At 45.1% G+C, this 22203-nt stretch overlaps 1 protein-coding gene across 2 annotated transcripts in view; it reads right to left on the minus strand.

Annotated features, from left to right (window-relative positions):
* Positions 1–887: 887 nt before the first annotated feature.
* Positions 888–22203, minus strand: part of MAPK12 (mitogen-activated protein kinase 12) — a 61570-nt gene continuing 40254 nt past the window's right edge. For both annotated transcript variants that reach the window (XM_015411806.1, XM_015411807.1), the window contains exons 5-12: positions 14018–14047; positions 12148–12195; positions 8288–8402; positions 7164–7235; positions 6211–6290; positions 5386–5464; positions 2327–2500; positions 888–992 (exon numbers count right to left, since the gene is read on the minus strand). In XM_015411806.1, the coding sequence (XP_015267292.1) occupies positions 922–992; positions 2327–2500; positions 5386–5464; positions 6211–6290; positions 7164–7235; positions 8288–8402; positions 12148–12195; positions 14018–14047 (669 nt within the window). In that variant the 3' untranslated portion in view covers positions 888–921. The remainder of the gene's footprint in view (positions 993–2326; positions 2501–5385; positions 5465–6210; positions 6291–7163; positions 7236–8287; positions 8403–12147; positions 12196–14017; positions 14048–22203) is intronic.

The raw sequence follows: 22203 nt of genomic DNA on the forward strand, positions 1-22203 counted from the left end.
GCCTAGCCACAGCAGAGTGTCAGCCATAATAACTACTACGAGCAAAGGCATCTGGGCCTGGCTGTCAGTTCCCAGGTTGAGATTCCCAGGATTGCAACCCTATGCACATTTCCCATTGACTATACTGAGACTTACTCCTGAATAAACATGCATAGAATTACACTGTCAGCACCTTACACCATTTGGAATCATGTCTGAGAACAACCTCTAGCAGTTACCCTGTCATTGCCCTTAAAAAAGTACACTGGCATTTTCCTGCTGGATAATTGTCAAATGCCAAACGTTTTTTTTAAAGTGGTCTTTCTCCCCTTAGACTGTTTTACCTGATTTTTTTTGGTTTTTACTTATTGACTTACTGTCAAAAACGTAGCTTTTTAAAACCATCTTCATCACTTAGACTCTCTATATAAGGAAACACAAATTACATTATTTCCATAATACATCTATATGAGCGTATTTATATTTCTCTGTAAAAGAGAACAGGAATTAGATTTAGTGATCATGTGTAGCCAAAGGAATATAACTGAAAAGGGCTTATCATTAACAAGTTTACAGGATTTTGCAGGCAGATGAAAGATGTACAGTGGGCCCCAGATATTGTGGACACAAAAGGGAACCTTTTGAACAGTTGTAATAATGCATGTATTTTGAATTGTAGATTTCCACACACGCAAACCCTCACCTTTTTAAGCATGTAATTCTTTAAGTGAGGAAATGTGGGATGCAAATAGAAGCCAGGGCCTTGAAATGCTACTAACAAACGCACTAGCTTCCACCCTAAAATCCGAAGTACTAATAACATCCAATGCAGACTAAACAGATTGTATCCAGTTTATTTAAAAAAGGTTTGTACAATTAAATTATACATTAAAAAATTTACACTCTTCTTTACTTGATTCCCAGGCAAATGGTCCTTTGTAGTTATACCGCTGTTTCTTTTGATTCAGGCAACTGTGGAGGCTTAAAGTTCATTATTTCCTTATATGTAATGCCTGGAAGAGTTCAAAACATTAAAATAATGCTGTCATAATTCATAATCATGATTTGTATCAGACTGCAGAAACTATGTCACCATGAACCATGATCAGTTAAAAGAAAAAGGGAAATAAATGCCACTCCATAGTTCACACAATTTGAGAACTGGTTTATCTGTAGCTAACTGCAGGAGCTTGACCAATCAGTAATCAAAATAATGAAGAGATTTTTAACAGCAGCATGATTTGTACCCATCAGCTGGTGAAAAAAATTAACACCTACATATGGTTGCTGTTCATGACATGGTTTCAGGAAGCAGTGGAAAAGTGAGCAAGGCTTAAGAACAGGAAACATGGCTATGTAAACATGCTGGGATTTCCTGAGCGTGGAACCGCCTGTGTTTCAAAGTACTGTTTATTTTAACAAGGGCTCTGCAGCATACAGAGAGGACTGTGTGAAGTGTGGACACTTTGTTCTTTTCCTGGCATTAGGGAGCATTTCATGCATCTATTGGGGATTCCTACTCGTGTGCACAGGACACTCCCTGGTAAAGTCAACATGGGTGAGAAATCTATGAAGCTCTAAATCACTTATAGAATTTTAGGCTTTTATTAATCCCGTGGGGATGTTTTCCTGTCTTAAAAAACCCTATAAAATCTTAGAACAGCCAAGAGGAAAAGAACAGCCAGGGTGTCATTGTTATGACGCACTCCCACTCCATCTGTATCTGTTCCAGGCTCAGCATGTCAGCAAAGCATTCTTTATCCTCCACTGCAAAGGACACTCAATTCACCATTTCTGCTCTTTTCTGGCTTTGTATGTTGAAACTCTTGTATGACTAGACAAGTGGACTTCTAAAGCAAGAGGGAGAGAGGAGCAAGGCAACAGTTGGCTTGACAGGAACTACAGCAGCAGCACTGGCCCCAAAATGATGAGAAGGGAAAGGTGACATGACATTTGAGAACAGGCCATGACTCTGTGGTACAGCTCATGATTTGTATACAAAAACATCCCCGGCAATTTAAAAGATTGAATGAACCAGGGCTAGAAACTATTTCTTGCCAAGATCCTGGACAGCCTCTTCCTGTTGGAATGAACAGTGACCTGATTCTACATGAGGTACTTTACAATGCCCCTCACTATTCTAGAAAAGAGAAAAACTTGAAAAATGGGAAAGGAAAATAAAAAAGAACAGAATATTGCAAAAGGAGGACACATAGAGTCCACAAGTCTGTTGCATTAGCTTTCTTAAATTAATGGTTATATATTCTTTTACTAAAAATCAACAATGGCTATAAATGTTATATTCTAAACTACCACTTTTCTTTAAGTGAAGCAATACCAAACATACATTTCCATTCATCCAGGGGCAGATCCATGTTGTCATAAGTATCATCATATTTCTCTGCTTCAGGTTCCTCTTCAGGGTCATGGATGGCTTCAAAATAAGGATGCGCCAAAGCTTCTGCGGCTGTTATTCTGTTTTCTGCATCTAACACCAGCATCTTCTCCAAAAGGTTTACTGCTGGCTCAGTGAAAGGGGGGGGGGGGGTTATGTTCAAGCACTGGTACTGAATCTACCTTGTGTAATAGCAAGTTAGGTTTAAGAATATTTAAAAGTTTAGCTTGATGATAATTGCAAAGTTGAAATATTTATGAAAATGAACTTTTAGACTTTCAGAATCCGGACCAGCAATGTCCACATGTGTGGGAGGGGCCATGGTTGAGTAGAAGAGCATCTGCTATGTATACAGATGTTTACCAGCTTCAATCCACAGCATCTCCAGTTAAAAGGATCGGGTCATGGTGGTGGAAAGTGCCATCAAGTTGCAGCTGACTTGTGGTAACCCCATAAGTTTTTCAAGGCGAGAGATGTTCAGAGATGGTTTTGCCATGGCCTGCCTCTGCATAGCAACCCTTGATTTCCTAAGTGGTCCCCCATCCAAGTACTAACCATGGCTGACCCTGCTTAGCTTCCCCGATCTGATGAGATCAGGCTAGTCTGGGCCATCCAGGTCAGGGCAAAAGATTATCAGAGGTGGTTTCCTATTGCCTTCCTCTGCATAGCAACCCTGGACTTCCTTGGTGGACTCCCATCCAAGTACTAACCATGGCTGACCCTGCTTAGCTTCCAAGCACTGATGAGATAAGGCTAGACTGGGGTATTAGGGCTGCATCAGGCTGTAACTGATGTGATAGACTGCCACCTGCGATTGTGGACATTTACTGCCAATCAAAGTACACACTTTGATAGAATAACTGTCTGATTCAGTGTAAGCCAACTTCATGTGCATCTTCAGAGGCAGCTTGGTTGTCCAGTCATGGCCCAGAGGCTGTAAGTGTATTTTGTTGCACAACTTAAGTCTGTAAAAGGTTGTTAGAATTTATAATAAAGTCCCCCTAGCAGCAAGGAACATATGCACAAGGGCTGCAAATTAACATGCTTCCCTGAATACATGAATATATGAACCTGCCTTATACTGAATCAAGACTGTCTATTAAGACTTGCAGTGGCTCTCCAAGGTCTCAGGTCAAGGTTTTTTTACATCCTCTACCATTCTATTTAAGGAGCTGCGGTGGCTCAAGTGGTTAAGACGCTGAACTGCAGGCTGTGGAAGGTCAGTAGTTCAGCGGTTCAAGACCCGGGTGCCGCAAGACAGGGAGAGCTCCTGTCTCTAGTTCGAGCTCCTGCCAACCTAGCAGTTCGAAAGCAAGAAATTGCAAGTAGATAAATAGGGACCACTTCGGTGGGAAGGTAACAGCGTTCCGTGCGCCTTGGTGTTTAGTCATGCCGGCCACATGACCACGGAAACGTCTTCGGACAGCGCTGGCTCTTCGGCTTTGAAGCGGAGATGAGCACCGCAACCCTAGAGTCGGATTCGACTGGCTTTCGAGCAAGGGAACCTTTACCTTTACCTTTTTACCATTCTATTTGGAGGTTTTAGGGACTGAGCCTGGGACCATCTCATGCAGGACCGTCTCTCCCAATATGTCCCTCATAGACCATTGCGCTCAATGGATCAAGATCTGCTGGCGATACCTGGCCCTAAAGATATCCGCTTAGCCTCAACCAGTACCAGAGCCTTTTTGACTCTGGCCTGGTGGAACACTCGGCCTGGTGGAACACTCTCCCTGCAGGACCTAATGCAAGAAGATGTTCCACCAAGCCCATGGTTGAGGCGGCGGAGATCCATTTACATTGGTCTCCCCTGTATTGCTGTTAACATCTATTGCCGTCAATCTGTATTGTCTGCTCTCTGCCTGTTTCACCAACGTCAATTACCAGCTACCTTAGACACTGGGACGTTATGTGGGAGCAGAAGGAGATGGAGTAGTCAAATGGTTGCCATTGATTGCACTCTTGATATTGTAATTGATCTTACTGCCAGCGAGCTGCCATTTCCTTGTGACGTGTCCCATCCCCCTCCCTGTCTCCCAAAGCCTTATCCTGTTCATGTAGTGCCTCTGTAACTGCCAAGGTCTCCAGCTGGTGTGATGTGATGTTATGTCTTGAAGCTCTGGCTTATTTAGGTTTCCCGTGTGAACTCAACCTGTGTTTATGAAATTGGCCGTTGCTGTTCTCAGCCCGCTTCGCGCCTTTTCTAATCTGTGAACCTGACGAGGGAAATATGTTCATTGGTTTAAACCTGGTTTGAATTTCCTTTTAATACACCTTCCCTGGGTATTGTAGCTATTCTTAACAATCTCTGTATGTTCGTGATCAACCATGCTTTGGAAATAAATCTTTCTTCTTTTTGAATGTGGATCTATTCTCCTGATTTGGGATCTAACACTTACCATAAATTGGGTTTTAATTATGTGATTTTAAATACTGCATTGTGCATTACTGCTCTTTGTAACCCACCCTGAGCCTGTTTGTGGGGGAGGGCAGGCTAATAGTTCAATTAAAAAAAAAAATGCAAAGCAGATGCTCTAACCACTGAGCCATGGCACTTCTAAAACATTGCCTCGGGATGCCAAGAACTACTTCGCCTTCATAGAATACTGTTGAGATATCTGTATGAAATATCCCCTGTATGAAATAACTATGATTTCTTATTAATTATCCAAGAACTTAATTACTTAAACTATCCAAAGAGACATATAACATTAAAGTGTGAAATCTCTGTTTCAAGCACACCACTTTTGAGAACATTTTCCCCGTACTAGTGCAACTATGCCAAATTGTTTTGCTGCACCTTGATTAAAGAGTTGGCCACACCCTTTTGCATGGTAAACTTTTCATTAAAAGTTATTTGTAGGAAAAGGTTAAAAGGTTCACAATACAGCACATAGACAAAAAATTGTAAGGAAAGGACAGGAAGTAACTAAAAGTAGAGGGCTACACTAACTGATCACTGCCTTACTATAACACAGCTTCACCATTTGTGTGTATGTATATTGGCTTACCTAAGGGATTTGCATACTTCAAGATGGCAGCAAAATCTTTCTTCTGCACTTTTGGGAGGCTTTTGATATAGTTTTTTGCCTTGAAAAAGATCCAAATTATACATTCAAAACTGTATTCTCAGTAATGGGAGTGCAAGAGGTATTTGTTTGTGTCTCTTCAAATTCAGTCCCAGAGGAATTCAGACTATGAAGAGAGGTTTTGTTATATTAACCTAGAATACAATTTTGTATACAAACTGCTGAAGATTGAATATTCAAAGAGAAACTACTCGTTACAAAAAATATACATGTTGAATTCCACTTTGTTTTGAACATATTTTCATCAGAAATAATAGTAATATTTCCTTGACCAGACACTATTTTTTCTGAGCTTTCACCTAAACTACATGGAGCCTGTACCCTGGCCAAGGCTTTTTGGATGGAGCTATCTGTGTATACATTGACCATACTAAAGAACCATTATCTGAAAGATCCCTTGAAATTCAGTCTAATTCTCAAGTTCAGACATGTCATGTGACATATCTTAGAACTGCGTCATTTCATACTTGCGTAGGAAATCACACATCTGAACACACACACACTAAAAAAAACCAAAATTGCTCGTCCAAAGTTAGCACGTCATGTAGAAAGACTCTAGCTCAACTTTCTTTCTATTTTTGACATGCAGAGAGAAGGACTTCCCCCCTCTCAATTTTTTGGATTATGTGGCACTCAAAGGGTACAATGTCCCATCCTAAATCTGAACTGCTACAGTTCAAGAAATTAGCACTTTCTATTTCTAAACTTATAGTTTGGTTCTAAGATAGGGAAATACAAACTACTTACATCTTGGCTTTGAAGTTTCTGAACAAAATCTTGAGTTGGTGTTCCTGTAACTTTCATAATTTCTGTGAGCTGGTCCAGATCTGATTGCCAAAGTCAGGAGTCAAATCTTTAGTCAGTATTTCAAAATGGAAATTGTGATATCAATGAAGTGTTTTGCTACTGGTCATGAAACTGGAGCATATCACAAGAGGAAAAAGGAAATTTGTTCTACAAAGGAAATTTGTTCACATATCCCAGAGGCATCATCTGTATCTTCTCACAGCTACACCCTTTGATCTAGAATGATGTCTGAAGAGGTCTTAGGAAGCAGCAGGGATGGTACTTCATCAAACATTCCTCTGTAGCTACGGTTTTACCACTGCTTAAGTGATAATATCCTAGAAGTGACATAAGAGCCACATACAGATAACAGATAATTTTCTGTTTTCTTTCTTAAAATGGTCTGCAGCCACCTGCGCCAAACTTCCAAAGGTCTTTACAAACACTGATTTGCAATACTCACAGGAGGAAAAAAGGAAGGAATGTACAGGACACTGAAAATTTTAGCTGACATTAACATATACAGGCACCCTAACCCTAGAAACATTAAGATGATTTTCTATTAAGACAACAGTAACATAGACAACACCTATGTGCCAAGAGAAACAGATAAAAATATGGATTTCTATCTGCGATGAGTGAATGGTAAACTAACAACTTTTTAACCCCTCCTGAACTTTAGACAACATCTGCATACATTTATGTAGTGAATTCTACCTATGACAGCACAGATCCAAGAAAAACAAGAGAATGAAATAAAAATACAAAAAAATTGAACTTACAAATAAGTCATATTTCAGGATGTAACTCAGCAGATGGTTATTTATTTCATGTGTCTGAACTCACTCTCTTTGGCACCTGAATTCTAACATACCTCTACATCACAATGTCAGGCATTTATCATGAAAGGATACGATCATTGCCTTTGAAGAGCGGCCTTCCTGTTATCATCTCAGCCATTATACAACCCACTGACCAGATGTCAACTGAAATATGGAAAATGGTTACAATAAATTGCCATGCAATACCTCAACATTCAGTTTATCTATTCTTAATGCAGAAAAACAAAATCTGAAAAGGCAAACTACAAAATAAATTGGGTATTTGATTTCCATAAAGAGAATGACTCCTCGCCAGTAACCTGATAAATACTTGCAGGTTTCTAGGCCTAGGTTTCAAAAGTCTTCTTTCTTGGCAACTCTAAGGAGGACAGAACACAGCTAGTTGCATTCTGAGGACAGGAACTGGTTTGTGTCATTAGTTTTTACATGACTACTGCAATAAGATAAAAAGTTGCATCTTAGAGACCATCTGGGTTTACTGTGGTGCAAGTTTTTGGAGGTGTAATTTAGATTAGATATGTGCCAGGAAATCAAACAGTGCTCAATGTTCATAGAGACAGAGAGTTTAGAGAAAGGCTAAGGGTACGTGTGGGGGTGCTGGAGGCAAAAATAGCTAAAACTGGGCAGACTAAACAGAATCAGGAATTGAAAGCCAAGTGATGCAACAAGATTCTATCTATGCCAAGACTGTTGGGGACTTCAAGATGAACAGAACTCCAAGAAGGTAACAGAATCCCTTCAGAGGGTACGATGGCCAGACTGAACTCCAGTCAGATCCCAACAGAGATTAGTTGCCATACAATGATGTCCTGAATAGCGAGAATGACAAAAAAACTTCCTTTACCTCCTGAGACAGAGGGAGATGCTAAGAGATAGGATCCTCTCTCCAGAGACCTGAAAGTTGAGAGATGATCCTTCAGGGAGGTTAATAACTGAAGAACTATCCTTTTTGCAAGAAGTTTTTAACATAGGTTGACAAATGCAAATAGCACACCAGAAAACTACAAAACGTTTACCAAGAAGCAAGTATATCCACAGGGAAGCATTCTATAAAGATGACATGACACTAGTTTGCATTTTGATGAAGTGATCTAGTTATATTCAAGATTCAATCAAGATTCAAAGGTCAATAGTCACAGAAAACTGAATGTGGAAAGAGAGTGTTGATCTTAGCACAAACACATGACCAAAATTACCTGTCTGAGTATAATGCATCCAATTTAGTATAACTTCTGGGGCTCTGTACCACCTGGTAACCACGTATCCAGTCATTTCACTGTCTGTATGTCTTGCTAGTCCAAAGTCCAAAATCTATAGAGAGCCAAATGCACATCTGATTTACACGTGCCACAAATAAATTCAAAATGAGAATAACAGAAAAACACATATCCTATTGTGTAGTTACTGCAATTGAAAGCCAAGTACCAGGAAAAACATAAACATTGTATTAAAATTTATATCTGGTATATCTCATTTGCAATGCCAGTGAACTGCTGTGCCATAGTAAACTTAAATAAAATACTTTTCATCATTAAAGTAAACAGTGTTGCACTTGTGACTGTTGTTCATTAAGGTGTCTTTTGTGCAGGCATACATTGGGACCATGCTTGTGCAGGCCAGCCATCAGAGGATCTCTTCCAGCTAGATCTGGCATTTTTTTACACTCTGAGGGGAGCCCCTCCCCTGCAGAGCATATTGGGGGCCATCTTCCCACCCAAACAGTGGCTCCCCCCCTTCCCTCAGTTCTCCTGAGCCGCTGCAAGTCTCACAAATAGAAGAACATCCATGAGCTCACAGTGGGGTAGGAGGGAGGGAATGTAGTATCCTTTCAGCATCCAAAGTGGGGGATGGGAAAAACACTGGAAGAATGACGTCTTGTGCCAGGTGGAAACTAAAGACTACTTTAGGTAAAAAATGTAAACTGGGTCTCAGCACTACATGACTTGTCTGAAACTTGATAAATGGATGTTCAGCCCTCAAAGCTGCCAATTCCCACCACTCTCCTAGCTGAGGTAATTGCTACCAAAAACACAACCTTGCAAGAGAAGAGTCACAAACTACATGACCAAAGTGGTTCAAAGGGAGCTAGCAAGAGTTGGAAGAGGACCTGATAAGGACCACTGAGGTACTACAGGTGCCTGAGGTGGGAACAAGCTAAACAACCCCTACAAAAAACTCCTAGACGCTGGGTGTGAAAAAAGCTTGTGCCTTGAACCTTCACATGGTAAACAGATATGGCTGCTAAATGTACCTTCAGGGATGAAGCGGCTAAACCAGATTCTTTAAGAGTCATTAAACAGTCAAACACTAGGGCAATAGGACACAACTGTGCGGTAACTCCCTGTGTCCTGGCCCAGGTAGAAAAATGACCCCATTTACTCATGTAAGACCACCTAGTGGGAGGTCTAAAGTACGACATTGGCTAGTCAGTCAGAGAACTCAAACAGGGATGTTCAGCAGCCAAGTCGTCAGCCTGAGTCTGTGCACCTTGTGATGAATCATAGGACCTCTGTGGAGTAGATCCATGGCCAAGGGAAGGTGGATATAGAGGCCTTTGGACATCAAAAGGAAGACCTGGAATCAGCCAAAATGGGGTAATCAGGATGCACATAGATGGGAGGTGGGCTGCAGATGGGAGGTGGGGAGACATGCCCTCCTTTCCCCCTGAGCCTCTTTGCTTTTGCGGAGAGACTGGTGGGGGGATTAAAATACTCTGGGTTCCCTGCCAGATCTTCTTCAGGTGCCCCACAGCCGCAGGGCACTTGGAGAAGATTGAGCAGGGAACCCCGACATGTCTGCCCACCTCCCCTCCCTTCTGCAGCCCCCCTGCCATGGCGGGCTGGCTGGAGAAGGAAGAGGAGGCAGGGAGACATGTCCTTGTTTCCCCCTGAGCCTCTCCGCTTTTGCGGAGAGACTGGTGGGGGGATTAAAATGCCCTGGGTTCCCTGCCCGATCTTCTTCAGGTGCCCTGCAGCCCCCCAGGCTGGAGACAGGAAGGACAGGGAGGCAGACATCCCTGCCTCTCCCCTGAGCCTCTCCAGCTCTCCCCTCCCTCCCTCCCTCCCTCCCTTCCACTCCTCTCTCCCTATTTGCTTTCTTTCTCCTTCCTTCCTTCCCATCTCTGTCTCTTCCTTCCTTCCTTCCTTCCTTCTTTTTTGCCTTCTGACATACTTCCAGTGATGTCAGGGGGTGTGGCATATGCAAATAACCTATGCTAATGAGTTATGCTAATGAGTTATGCTAATGAGCTCCTGCACCTTTTTTTCTACAGAATGACCCCTGGCCCTAATAAAAAGAGCCACTGTTAACATTTTTCTGTGGACCATCCCAGCTCTCTAGAATCGTAATTGGAGAGTTCAGCATGTACACGGCTTCAAATGAAACTGCATTCTCTTCCAAAAAGGTTGACAGCTGGATTGTATATCATTGCCATTTAAAAGACAAAAAGACAAAGACAAAGAAATCTGAGGATGTGCATGATTTTGCATAGTGCACTGTAAATTGTGGCTAGCAGAGCATGGAAAGTGTTTATTTGAAGAGGGTTGTGACAGTGATGTGGGACCTGTGAACAACAATGAACATAGAGGTTGGAAGCACTCCCCAGGATCTGATATCTTCTCTAAGAGACAGGCATGTTTCCACCAGGCTTATACTCCACTTCGTAGTGTCATGGGTGAATAAGATCTGCTTGCTTTGATAGCAGTGCTTTAGCTACTGTTTCCTCACTGATGACAGGCCTATGGAGCATTTCTCCTCTCTTAAAAAATGCAAAGCTGGTTGGTGCAGCAGTGGCAGCACTGGCCACTTGGCTCTGCCCTCCCCCAATGTAATGGCCTTGCTAATCCTTGCTGAGCTGCGGACAAAAGACATGGGAGGGCAATTTCACTGCCATTCCCTCACAATTTTACCTCATCCTCACAGCCCCCCCCCCAAGCCATTTCCTTTCTATTTCTTGACAGAGAGATTTAAGAGATTGGATTTATACCCTGCCCTTCACTACCCAAAGGCATCTCAGAGCAGTTTACAATCTCTTTCCCTTCCCCTCCCCACAACAGACACCCTGTGAGGTAGGTGGGGCTGAGAGAGCTCTCCCGAGAACTGTTCTTGAGAAAACAGCTCTGAAAGAACTTATGACTGACCTAAGGTCACACCAGCAGCTGCATGTGAAGGAGTGGGGAATCAAACCCAGTTCTCCCAGATTAGAGTTCCCGCTCTTAACCACTACACCAAACAGCTTCAACCACATGCACCCCACCATGTGTGCCCACTCACCCACCCACCCCTGAGCAGCCTCCGTTTTTCCTCCCTCACACCAGTTGTTTGCAGGCTAGATAAGAACCCTGGACAGGCCGGTTCTGGCCCATGGGCCGTATGTTTGACGTCCCTGTTCTAGGTGACATGCAATATTTTTCCAAACTAATTGGTTGCCCAGAGCCAGTTTGGTGTAGCGGTTAAGTGCGCGGACTCTAATCTGGGAGAACTGGGCTTGATTCCCCACTCCTCCACTTGCACCTGGCTGGATGGCCTTAAGCTGTTCTTGAAAAAGAGCAGTTTCTGTCAAGAGCTCTCTGAGCCCCACCTACCTCACAGGGTGTCTGTTGTGGGGAGGGGAAGGGAAAGGAGTTTGTAAGCTGCTTTGAGACACCTTTGGGTAGTGAAGGGCGGGGTATAAATCTAATCTCTTCTCTTCTTCTTATCAACCCAAGCAATTATGCACAAGCCCTAAGACAGTGGGTAAGACATTGGGTGCAAACCTCATTAAATCAATGGGATTTTTGCTAACTTACTTCAGTGGAATGCAGTATATAATTATACAGTCTGAATTATTTCAGGCTACTGATGCAGTATTCCATTTCTTTAGTGCAGGTAAAATTGGACTAGCATAGAATAACTGAAGTATCCTTTATCCTTGCCCTACTTTTAGGGGACCAAATTACATTTCCTTTGCTTCATATCCTCTCCAAATCCCCTATATCCGCTTCCATTTCTGAGCAGCGATATAGAATGATTAGAAAGAAACAAAACCTCTGCCAATATTTCACACTCTATTTCTTACCTTCAGTTCACAGTCTTCATTTACTGCTAGGTTTCCAGGTTTTAGGTCCTATAAAATAAACCAATCTGAAATGGAGTTATCAACAGAAAGAACAATGCATTTTCTTTAAAACCTGGTGTCATGTGTCAAGGACTGGGGAGCTCAGCTGCATCTAAATGGCCACTCTTTGTATTTGCTGCTTTGAGTTACCTAAAACATTGGCCTCACCTGAAACCTTAAACAGTTGTTTTGGGTGGGGCCACTGTTTTAGGTAACTCAAAGATCAAATACAAAAAGTGGCAATTTGGCTGCAAGTGAACTCCCCAAACCATGAACATGCCATCGGTCAGGCCTGTACAGAGGTGGCTTCAGCTACAAACAGCAGCAGTAAACAAATTTCAGGTTGCAAAATTTTAGATAACATTTCCACTGAATTTCTGAAGTGTCGAAGATCTAGAGAAACTCTTCTAGGATCTATCAGCATGTAGGCTGGGAGGGAGCTCTTGGTGACAGGTTTTATGGGCATTCACTGCAGGCTCAGAGAGTAGATCATCCTGCAGGGCCTCACTGGGCTTGCACTGAAGCCAAACATGTCAAGTCTAGACTGAGACCTAAATGAAGCCCAGGACTGTATGTTGCCATTGTCCCTACAAATGATGAGAGTAGGCCACCATATTCTCTATAGGCAGTAGCCTTGGTTGGCTACAGACTAAAGCCTGGCAAGTAAACAAAGATTTAGCTCAGGATTCTTATACTTTATGACACAAGGGCTGTGATCACATGTGCAATTTGATCCATTGCCGTTGCTGTTCCCTTCCAGATTGAAAAAGCACGAGCAGACAGCAACATCTGTCTGTTGTGCCCCAGTAGTCTGCTTCCCGTCACCCCCTTTACTGTGTGTTTCGATTCCTGTGAAAGTCTTGTCCTTTGGGGCTGAGCTGATTTCAGAACGGATTTCCTGTTGTCTGGTCACTCTGTTGTGCAGCCAAGCTGTCAGGAAGGTCTGACTGCTCTCTTGTTTTCCAGCCACCATTTTTTACTAGCTAGCGATGTGCACATAACTGCATATTTACATCTCTCTCTCTCTCCTCCTCTGTGCTTTGGGGAAGAGGTTAATTGAAAAGATTAGAGACGGAGGATGGCAGTGAACTACATATCCCAGGAGATTCATCAGAGCTTGTGCATATGCTCGGAGGACAAACTAAAAAAAAAAAGGCCAATGGCCCCACTCCCTGGCTGCCGTGTCTGATTGCGCAAGGTCAGGGTAAAAGCACTTTGAAGAGTGTTAAGGGGGTGAGTCTGATCACAATTCTCTGTTGCAAAAAACCCTGGATCAATTAGAGGTGGGGCCACACTAGATCAAACTGCACGTCTGACTGCAGCCAAGGCTACACATATATAACAAGTTATAATACTTTCATTGAGCAAACTAAAGACACATATACCTGTGTTCCTGGCAATTTAGTATTAAAGAGCGGTTTCACTCCTTGTTATCATATTAGAATAAATTAGCAATGATTTCTCAACTAGCTACAAGAGGATAATTCTAAGTAACATTATAAGCTGAGATATATAAACACAAGTAACAGCATCAGGTGTTAATTAAACCAGCAATGCCATTGTTCTTGGATGAGGGATATGCTTAATAAATATTGTAGAACTAATAGTGCTATGCAGTAACACAGTTATTTCACATTCATTTTCTTCCTTACTATAGCTGGCATCAAGCTTACATAAGTGTACTTTTGTATTTTTTCTAATTAATAGTATCGTAAGTGCTCAGTAGTGACAGACCAAATTTTCCTTTTACTGGCAACCCCTTTCAAATGGTTTGGTTCTGTGAGTAGAACATTTTAAACAAGCAGAAACTGAAATGACACATTTCACTTACCCTATGAATTATGCCTGATGAATGGATATACTGTGGAAAAAAATGGATAACATCAAATACTGAATGTTGAAAAGGTTTGTGATTCTGGAGTGTAACTTTCAACCCAAAGAAAATAACAGTAAAACTGGCTTTACCTGCCAGAAACATCTGGCTGACATCTATATTTTAAACTTGATGATATTTTGGTATTTTTAATCTTTTTAAAAAACTGATCAATAATGAGAATTTGAGCTTGCAAATATACAAAAAACCCCATAAAAGTGAATTATGTCAGGAAAACAGTGAAGTTCATGAATTCAACATAGCTACACCCACTCTACACCTTTACTAAAGATCCTGAAAATCTTTTTGGATGACAGTATTTGTGGAGTCTATAGGGCAGCACGGTACATCTTGTGATGGGGCCTGAGACCAAAACAGGCAGACCTGCTCAGTATTGCTGCCTGGTAAACAGGTGACTGAGCACACCATGCTTGAATAAGTCAAGTCACCATGGAAATCAAGCTTACTCTGCTATAGCTCCAAGAACAGAGGATCCAAATGTAAAAACTCAGAAACCCTTCAAGGAAGTGTAAAACTATGGAAGAACATTCAGTGGGATGATGCAGAGGTCTGAATCTATTTTCATATGCTCTCTCCGGGCTCTAGAAAGAAAGGGAGTAAGTCATCTTTTGTTACACCTCATCATTATTAAATTATTATACCTCATCATTAATTATGCCTGCGTTGGAACAAACTGAAACTTAACCCTAACAAGACAGAGGTTCTATGGATTTGTAGAAAGGCAGACTAGGGATTTCAGATCTCTCCTGTCTCGGATAGGATTATACTCCCCTTCAAAAGTCAGGTCTGCCGCCTGGGAGTGCTACCTGAGACAACAGTCACTTTAGAAAACCAAGTGGCTGCAGTGGTATGAAGTGCCTTTGCACAACTTCAGCTGGTGCATCAGCTACACTAATTCCTGGTACAGTCAGATCTAACCACAGTGATCCATGCCTTAGTTACATCTAGACTGGACTAATGAAATGTGCTCTACCTGGAGCTAGCCGTGAAGAGCCTTGGGAAGCTGAAGCTAGACTGCTGATTGGAACCAGCTATCAGGAGCATGTGACCCTGATACTACAGGAATTATACCAGCTACTGATCCAAGGAGATGGTTTTGTCCTTTAAAGCCCTACATGGGTATCCAATGTCTTCTCCCATATGTTCCTGCCCCGGGAATGAAAACCACAGGGAGAGGCCCCTCCTGATTGTCACATCAACCAAAAACACTTGGGTGTGCCTGGACCCCTCACTTTCCATCTTGAGGAGGCAGTTGCAGACAGTTTTATCTTGGACTGCATTTCACTGATTTGGTGGCTACCTTCCACGATCCACCCCAGCCTTGGCAGCTAATCAGTAGCTGAGCCACAGGGAGCACAATCCCTTCTGCTTTGTGCAGACGCCTTACCCGCTTCTCTTCTCCTGGGATGAGGTACTTGGGATCGATTAGTGAGCGATACACTGTAGTTAGGAGGGAACCAGTATCTCGCCAGGCTGCTACTTCTTGGCCATCCACCCGGACCTTCTTCCAGTGGCACTGGGGAATATACTCTGGATCGAATATAGGAGGAATGGCTTGGTTGGCTTCCAGCATCATGTGGTGCACGCTGGTTCCGTTCTTAGGGCACTGCTTCCGGATATGACCTAGTTGGTTGCAGGCAAAACACCGTGGCACTTTCCTCTCCTCATGTGGTGACTTCACCCCGGTATTTGAGGGAACATTCTGCTGCTGTTGTGGCGGCTCTCCTTTCCTCTCTGACGGCTTACCAGGCTGAGGTGGGGACTTAGGAGACTCCCTCTTACCCCAGTCATGAGGGGTGCTTTACCTCTGCCCTCCGTAGGCTTCAGCCAGTCACTCGGCCCACTGTCCTGCTTCCCAGAGAGTGGAAGGACTCTTGTCCACAAGGGGGCGCCTAATATGCTCTGGAAGAAGAGTCAGGAACCTGTCGATGCACATCAGGGCCTTGATGTCATCCATGGTCCTGGCCTCAGCAACCTCTACCCATAAATCATAGGCTCTTCCCAGTCTATACATCAGCTGTGGGTAGGGCTCTCTACCTTCCAGCCTGATCTCCTTAAAGCACTTTCAGGCCCCTTCTTTAGTGAATCCCACTCTCTCATGCACTCGTTGTTTGAAGAGCTTATAATTGGTCCTCTCTTCACCTTCCATCTGGCCCGACACTGAAGCCAGGACTCCACACAGCTGCGGTCTCAGCTTTTCCATATACCGTTCTTCATGAACCTTGTAGTTTATGCAGACCTGTTCAAAGTTCTGAAGGAAGGCCTCGATGTCATCTCCTTCCTTATACAGAGGACATTTCCTTCTATTCCCTTGTACATTAGCATCTGGAGGAAGTGAAGGTGGCTCTCTTCCCAACTTTGCCATTTCAAGCTCATGCGCCATCCTCATTCTCTCCAGCTCTATTTGGGCTGCCCTTTCTCTCTCTCTCTCTCTTCCTTTTCTCTCTTCCTTCAGCATTCTCTCCCTTTCCAGCTCTCTCTGGGCTGCCTTGTCTCTCTCCTCTTTCTCGGCTTGCATTTTGGCCATCTGTAGGTGGTATTCTCTCTCCTTCTCCTCTTTTTCAAGTTCCATCTGCTTAATTTGCAGCTAGAGATGCAAGACCTCTTCACTTGGTGTTGCCATCTCTCCGTCTGCTTTCTCCTGAGACATCTGATCAGCAGCCCCTGCTCTGGTCTTGCTTCTGTTGAATCCCCAAGCATCGAGAATAAATCCACGTTTTCAAGAAAAGCAAAATTTATTTCAAAGCGTTGAAGACATACTCAAACACGTTCTTTGTTAGAACTGGGGATACACAGTTAGGGCGAGCATAATAAAGGAAATTCAAACAGATACATATCCAATGAATAATATTCCCGCTGGCGGGCTAATGAAACGGTTGCGCGCCCAGTCCATGGGAACCAGGCAGAACATCAGACAAAACACAGGTGCAGTTCTCATGAGATAGCAATAGGCAAGCATTACAGCATCGTCTCCCACACACGTCCACCAGTAGTTATCTTATGCATTCCAGCACAGAAGCAGGATAGTAAAAACAAGCCGGGTGCAACAGGGTAAGGATATGTACACAGAGGTCACAGAAAACAGAATGGCAGCTTGCTGACATACTGCCCCCCTTAAAATACACTTAAAACACACCTCCCGGGTCGGGCGGGAGATCTCCCGGGTTGGGCGGGAGACCTCCCGGTTTGTCCGGGAACCTCTTGTGGAAACTACGGATCAGGTAAGGGGCCCGAATATCCCCTTCTTCCACCCATTCGCGGTGCTGGGGACCGAAATCAACCCATTCGATAAGGTACCAGAGTTTACCACGTTTCAATTTACAATCAAGGATATCAGCGATCTCAAAATGTTCATCCCCTTCCAAAATGACAGGTGGAGGAGGAGTAACTGCTGGTCTCCAGGGAGACGGGCCAGGATCCTTCTTCAACAGGCTCATGTGAAAAACAGAATGCAGAGCACGTAAATTCTTAGGCAAAACAACATCAACCGCCACATTATTTATGACTTTACGCACTTTGAATGGACCAATGAACTTCCACCCCAATTTCCTGCTAGGTCGCAGCATCTTAATGTTCTTGGTCGAGACATACACAAGATCCCCAGGTTTCAGATCAAACCCCACCACCCTACCCTTGTCTGCCTGGGTCTTGTAAGCAGCCTTGGCTGCGTCAAGTGTTTGGCATAGCAGAGGCCATGCTTTTTGCAAGGACATACACCAGGTATCAGCATCCCCCACAGGACGTTGGCCCATCCCCTCCAAGAAAGGGAGGGGGGGGCTGTCGTAACCAGAAACAGCTTTATAAGGAGACATGCCCGTGGAGCTATGGACAGTGTTGTTATAACAATATTCAGCAAGAGGCAACAATTCACACCAATCATTTTGTTGATAATTAGTAAAACAACGAAGATATTGCTCCAGGGTCTGATTAACTCGTTCCGTTTGACCGTCCGTTTCAGGATGATACGCGCTGCTGAGCCCTTGTTCCACCCCTAAAATGGAAAGAAGTTCCCTCCAAAACTTAGAAACAAATTGGGTCCCCCTGTCAGAAATTAATTTAGCAGGTAATTGATGAATTTTCACCACGTGAGACATAAACGATTTCGCCAACCTCTGAGCTGTAGGCAAGGAAGGAAAAGGCACAAAATGAGCTTGCTTAGAAAACAAATCAACGGGAGATCAGTAATAAAGTCCATGGACACCACTTCCCAAGGCCTCGATGGAGTAGGGAGTGGTTGCAGAAGACCGGGAGGCTTGCCCCCCCTGGGTTTAGTTAAGGCACAGGTCTGACAGGACCGAACAAAAGTCAATAGGTCTTTTCGCATGTGTGGCCACCAAAACTGTCTGCGGATGAGTTGCAGTGATTTAACAAAACTCCAATGTCCTGCCAGTCTGGAACCATGAGCAGAATCCATCACTTCCCTCCTCATTGAAATAGGCACATACAGTTTGTCCCCAGAATAAATCAGACCTTCTGGGCTACGGACATAATCCGGCAATGCCCGCAGGGAGGCATTATCTTCATCAGTAAAAGCAGAAACATATTTCTGGACCCAGGCCCCCCCCCCCTAGGGAAAAGGGAAGGCGAAGTCTCATCAGAGCGAGGAATTGAGCGCGCTTGCGCGCGGGTGACAACAGCCCCCCCCAGGTGGGAGGGGGAGAAAACAGAGTCCATGATGACCTCACGCTGACTGTCATGCTGTGGGAGGCGTGAGAGCGCGTCTGCCAGGGAATTAGCCGTCCCAGGAAAATGACGAAGAGTGAATCGAAACTTAGCAAAGAAGTCCGCCCAACGAAGTTGTTTTGCGTTTAGAGAACGGGGGGATTTCAGCATTTCCAGATTTTTATGGTCAGTCCAGACTTCAAATGGCAGTTGAGCCCCCTCCAACCACTGCCTCCAAGTGGAGAGAGCCAGCCGGATAGCCGACGCCTCCTTCTCCCAAATCCCCCAGTTTCGTTCAGCGTCCGAAAATTTTTTAGACACAAATGCAAGGGGGTGTAAACGACCATCTTCCCCTTCTTGCAAAATAGCGGCTCCCATTGCCACATCCGAGGCATCAGTCTGGACAATGAATTTTTTAGTTTCATCAGGGCGCGCCAGCACGGGCTCAGACGTGAACATTAGTTTAAGTTTCTCAAAAGCCTCTGCGCAAGCAGGGGACCATTTAAGCGGGGCGCCTGGTTTTGTAGCATCAAACCCCTTTCCCTTGGTTTTTAACAAATCGGTTAGAGGAAGGGCAATTTGAGCGAAATTTTGGATGAAATTTCTGTAAAAATTGGCGAATCCGAGGAACATTTGCAATTGTTTGCGGGTTCTGGGGGGTTCCCAGTCAAGCACAGCCTGTATTTTAGCAGGGTCCATTTCCACCTTCCCCCCGGAGATGCGATAACCCAAAAAGTCAATGCAGGGCTTGTGGAATTCACATTTAGACAGTTTGGCGAACAGGTTGTGCTCATAAAGCCTCTTAAGGACCTGGCGCACCAATTTAATATGCGACGGTAGGTCCTGGGAATACAGCAACACATCATCAAGGTAAAGAACCACCCCTTTGAACAAAAATTCATGTAGGACCTCATTGATTAAGTTCATGAAGACCCCCGGAGCCCCTTGAAGCCCGAAGGGCATAACGAGGTATTCAAACTGCCCCAAGGGGGTATTAAACGCAGTCTTACTTTCGTCCCCCTCCCTAATGCGCACTCGGAAATATGCATCCCGTAGGTCAAGTTTCGAGAAGATTTTGCCTTTGGTGGCCTCTGCTACCAAGTCCTTGATAAGGGGGAGGGGGTAGGCATTGGACAAAGAAACAGCGTTCAAACCCCTATAATCCGTGCACAATCTGAGCCCCCCGTCTTTCTTCTTTCGGAAGAGTACCGGCGCGGCGAAAGGGGAGGAAGCCGGGCGAATGAAACCGCGGGCCAAGTTTTTATCAATAAAATTCCGCAGTTCAACTTTCTCAGCCGGCCCCATCGCATAGATTTTACCTTTAGGCAATTTACAATCAGGCAAGAGTTCAATAGCACAGTCAGTAGAGCGATGGGGGGGCAGTTCGTTAGCTTCTTCTTCGCCAAAAACTTTCGCCAAGTCTCTATACTCTCGAGGCAAAGACGCTAACTCTTCCGGCTTCAAAGCGCCGCAGGGGAACTGCGCGGCAGGCCGGTCTCCCCACGAATCCAACCAGCAGTGATCTACACATTTTGGCGACACGAATTTGACAACCCCTTCTTCCCACAAGATGTAAGGGTCATGGGTAAATAGCCAGGGACTCCCCAGTACCAAATCAAACTGCGACTTAGGGGTAACAATGAAGGTCCTGGATTCCCAATGATCGCCAGCCCCCAACCGCAAAGCCATAGTCTCATGCGTACAAGGTTCCATGGGCGCCCCATCCATTTGGGTAAAAATGATGGGAGATTTCAAGGGGGTTATCCCCGCTTCCAGTGTCAATAACACTCTAGGGCTGATGAGATCCCTCCCACACCCAGAATCAATCAACGCTCTCACCCTGACGTGGGTACCCAGGAGCGGATTCATTAAAGAAACAGTCACGAAAAACAGGGAAGGGGTTTCTCTCACCACCTTGGGCGCAGTGCTGGAATGGCCGTGTCGTTTTGCGCCTCTCACAACAGGCCGTTGTCGTTTTCCGCCGGTTCAACCTCCACGTCCTCTTCTGACTCGGCAGCAAGCGGCTCGGTTCCTTCCGGACCTTGGGCCGCCTGAAGAGCTTTGGAGAATCGTGGTTTGGCCATCCCCGTCTTCCCCGGTAGTGGCGTTTTAGGCTTCGGAGTAGGCGGCTTGTCTTTAGCTTGACGGCTGCCACAATCCACGGCGAAATGCCCCTTCTCCCCGCACTTTAGTCATAGCCCCATCTTCATGCGTAGTTCTCGAGCCGATTCCGACAGGCGTTGTGTCTTGGGTCTGGAGGCGCTGGCAGTGACGGGTCTGTTGGTCGTAGCAGCCAGGTCGAGCTTGATGGTGTTTAGCCGATCCTCTGCATTTTCAGCTTCCTGGGTCCAAGCCATCAGGGAGATAGGATTAACAGTCTTCAAAACCGTTTCTCGGATGTCCGCGTTGAGTCCCAATCGATACATTTCAGCCAAAATGTGATCGGGGTAGTCTCGGAGCTTTGCTGCCTGCTTGTGGAATTCCAGTGTGTATTCGCGAACCGACTTCTTGTTCTGACGATAGGTGCGGAGAAATGCTTTGGCCCTTTGGCTCGCGTTGACATCCTCAAACCGAGCCCGCAGCGCCCACATGAATGCTCGCAAATTCAAAAGTTCCGGACCGCGGTCATTGTGCAGTCCCACATACCATGTGGCGGCGTCTCCTTTCAGTCTCGCCGAGATGACATCAATGAGAGCAGCTTCATTTCGGAAGAGGTGTCGGCTCTCTTCTACGAATTTGTGCACCCTCACCGTGAAGAAGGCGAGTTCCTCTGGGTTGCCGTCAAAGGTAGCCTCCAGTAAATCCTTGGGTCTGGGCCGTGGAGTCCTTACCAACGGTCCCAGCTGCCCCGGAACTCCCCCGAGAGGAAGACCCGGAGCAACCGGTGGTCCCGCTGGCACTGGCCTCATCGGTGGCGGCAGACCCGGCGGCAGACCCGGCATCGGCTGTTGCGCAGGTCCTACTTGCTGCGGAGGTCCGGCCGGTGGCTGGGCAGGCACCTGCGGCGCGGGAACTCCCGGTGCTGGGGCGACTTGCTGTTGCGCGGCGTGTGCATCAAGAAAATTAGCCATTCTAATGTCCATCATCCCCGGCAGAGCTTCCATTACATCCTGGAATGCCCTCAACAGGTCCCTCACCGAGTATTCCAGTTCCTCCAGTCGTTCCCCGGTGGTTTCCTCAGGGATCGGATCTCGAGGGTGGGAGTCCGGGGGTGGGTCGTAGTCTCCTTCCGTTTGGAAGCCCCCGGCTCCCTCCGAATCCTCTACGTGGCCTCGGGGCCCCGATGGCTCGAACATCCACTCTTCGAGGTCTTGCTCAGAACACCCCTTCTCCGAGGTAGCCCCCGGCTCTGGGAACAATCCCTTGTCAAACAGACTTTCACGTAATCCGCTCCCTCGACGGGAGTACACCTCACGGGTGCCTTGAGTGTTGTACATAGTCCAGTCATCCTGCTGTTGAGT

This window comes from Gekko japonicus, unplaced genomic scaffold, assembly GCF_001447785.1.
Source record: "Gekko japonicus isolate JY-2015 unplaced genomic scaffold, Gekko_japonicus_V1.1 scaffold283, whole genome shotgun sequence".
NCBI classification, from domain to species: Eukaryota; Metazoa; Chordata; class Lepidosauria; order Squamata; family Gekkonidae; genus Gekko; species Gekko japonicus.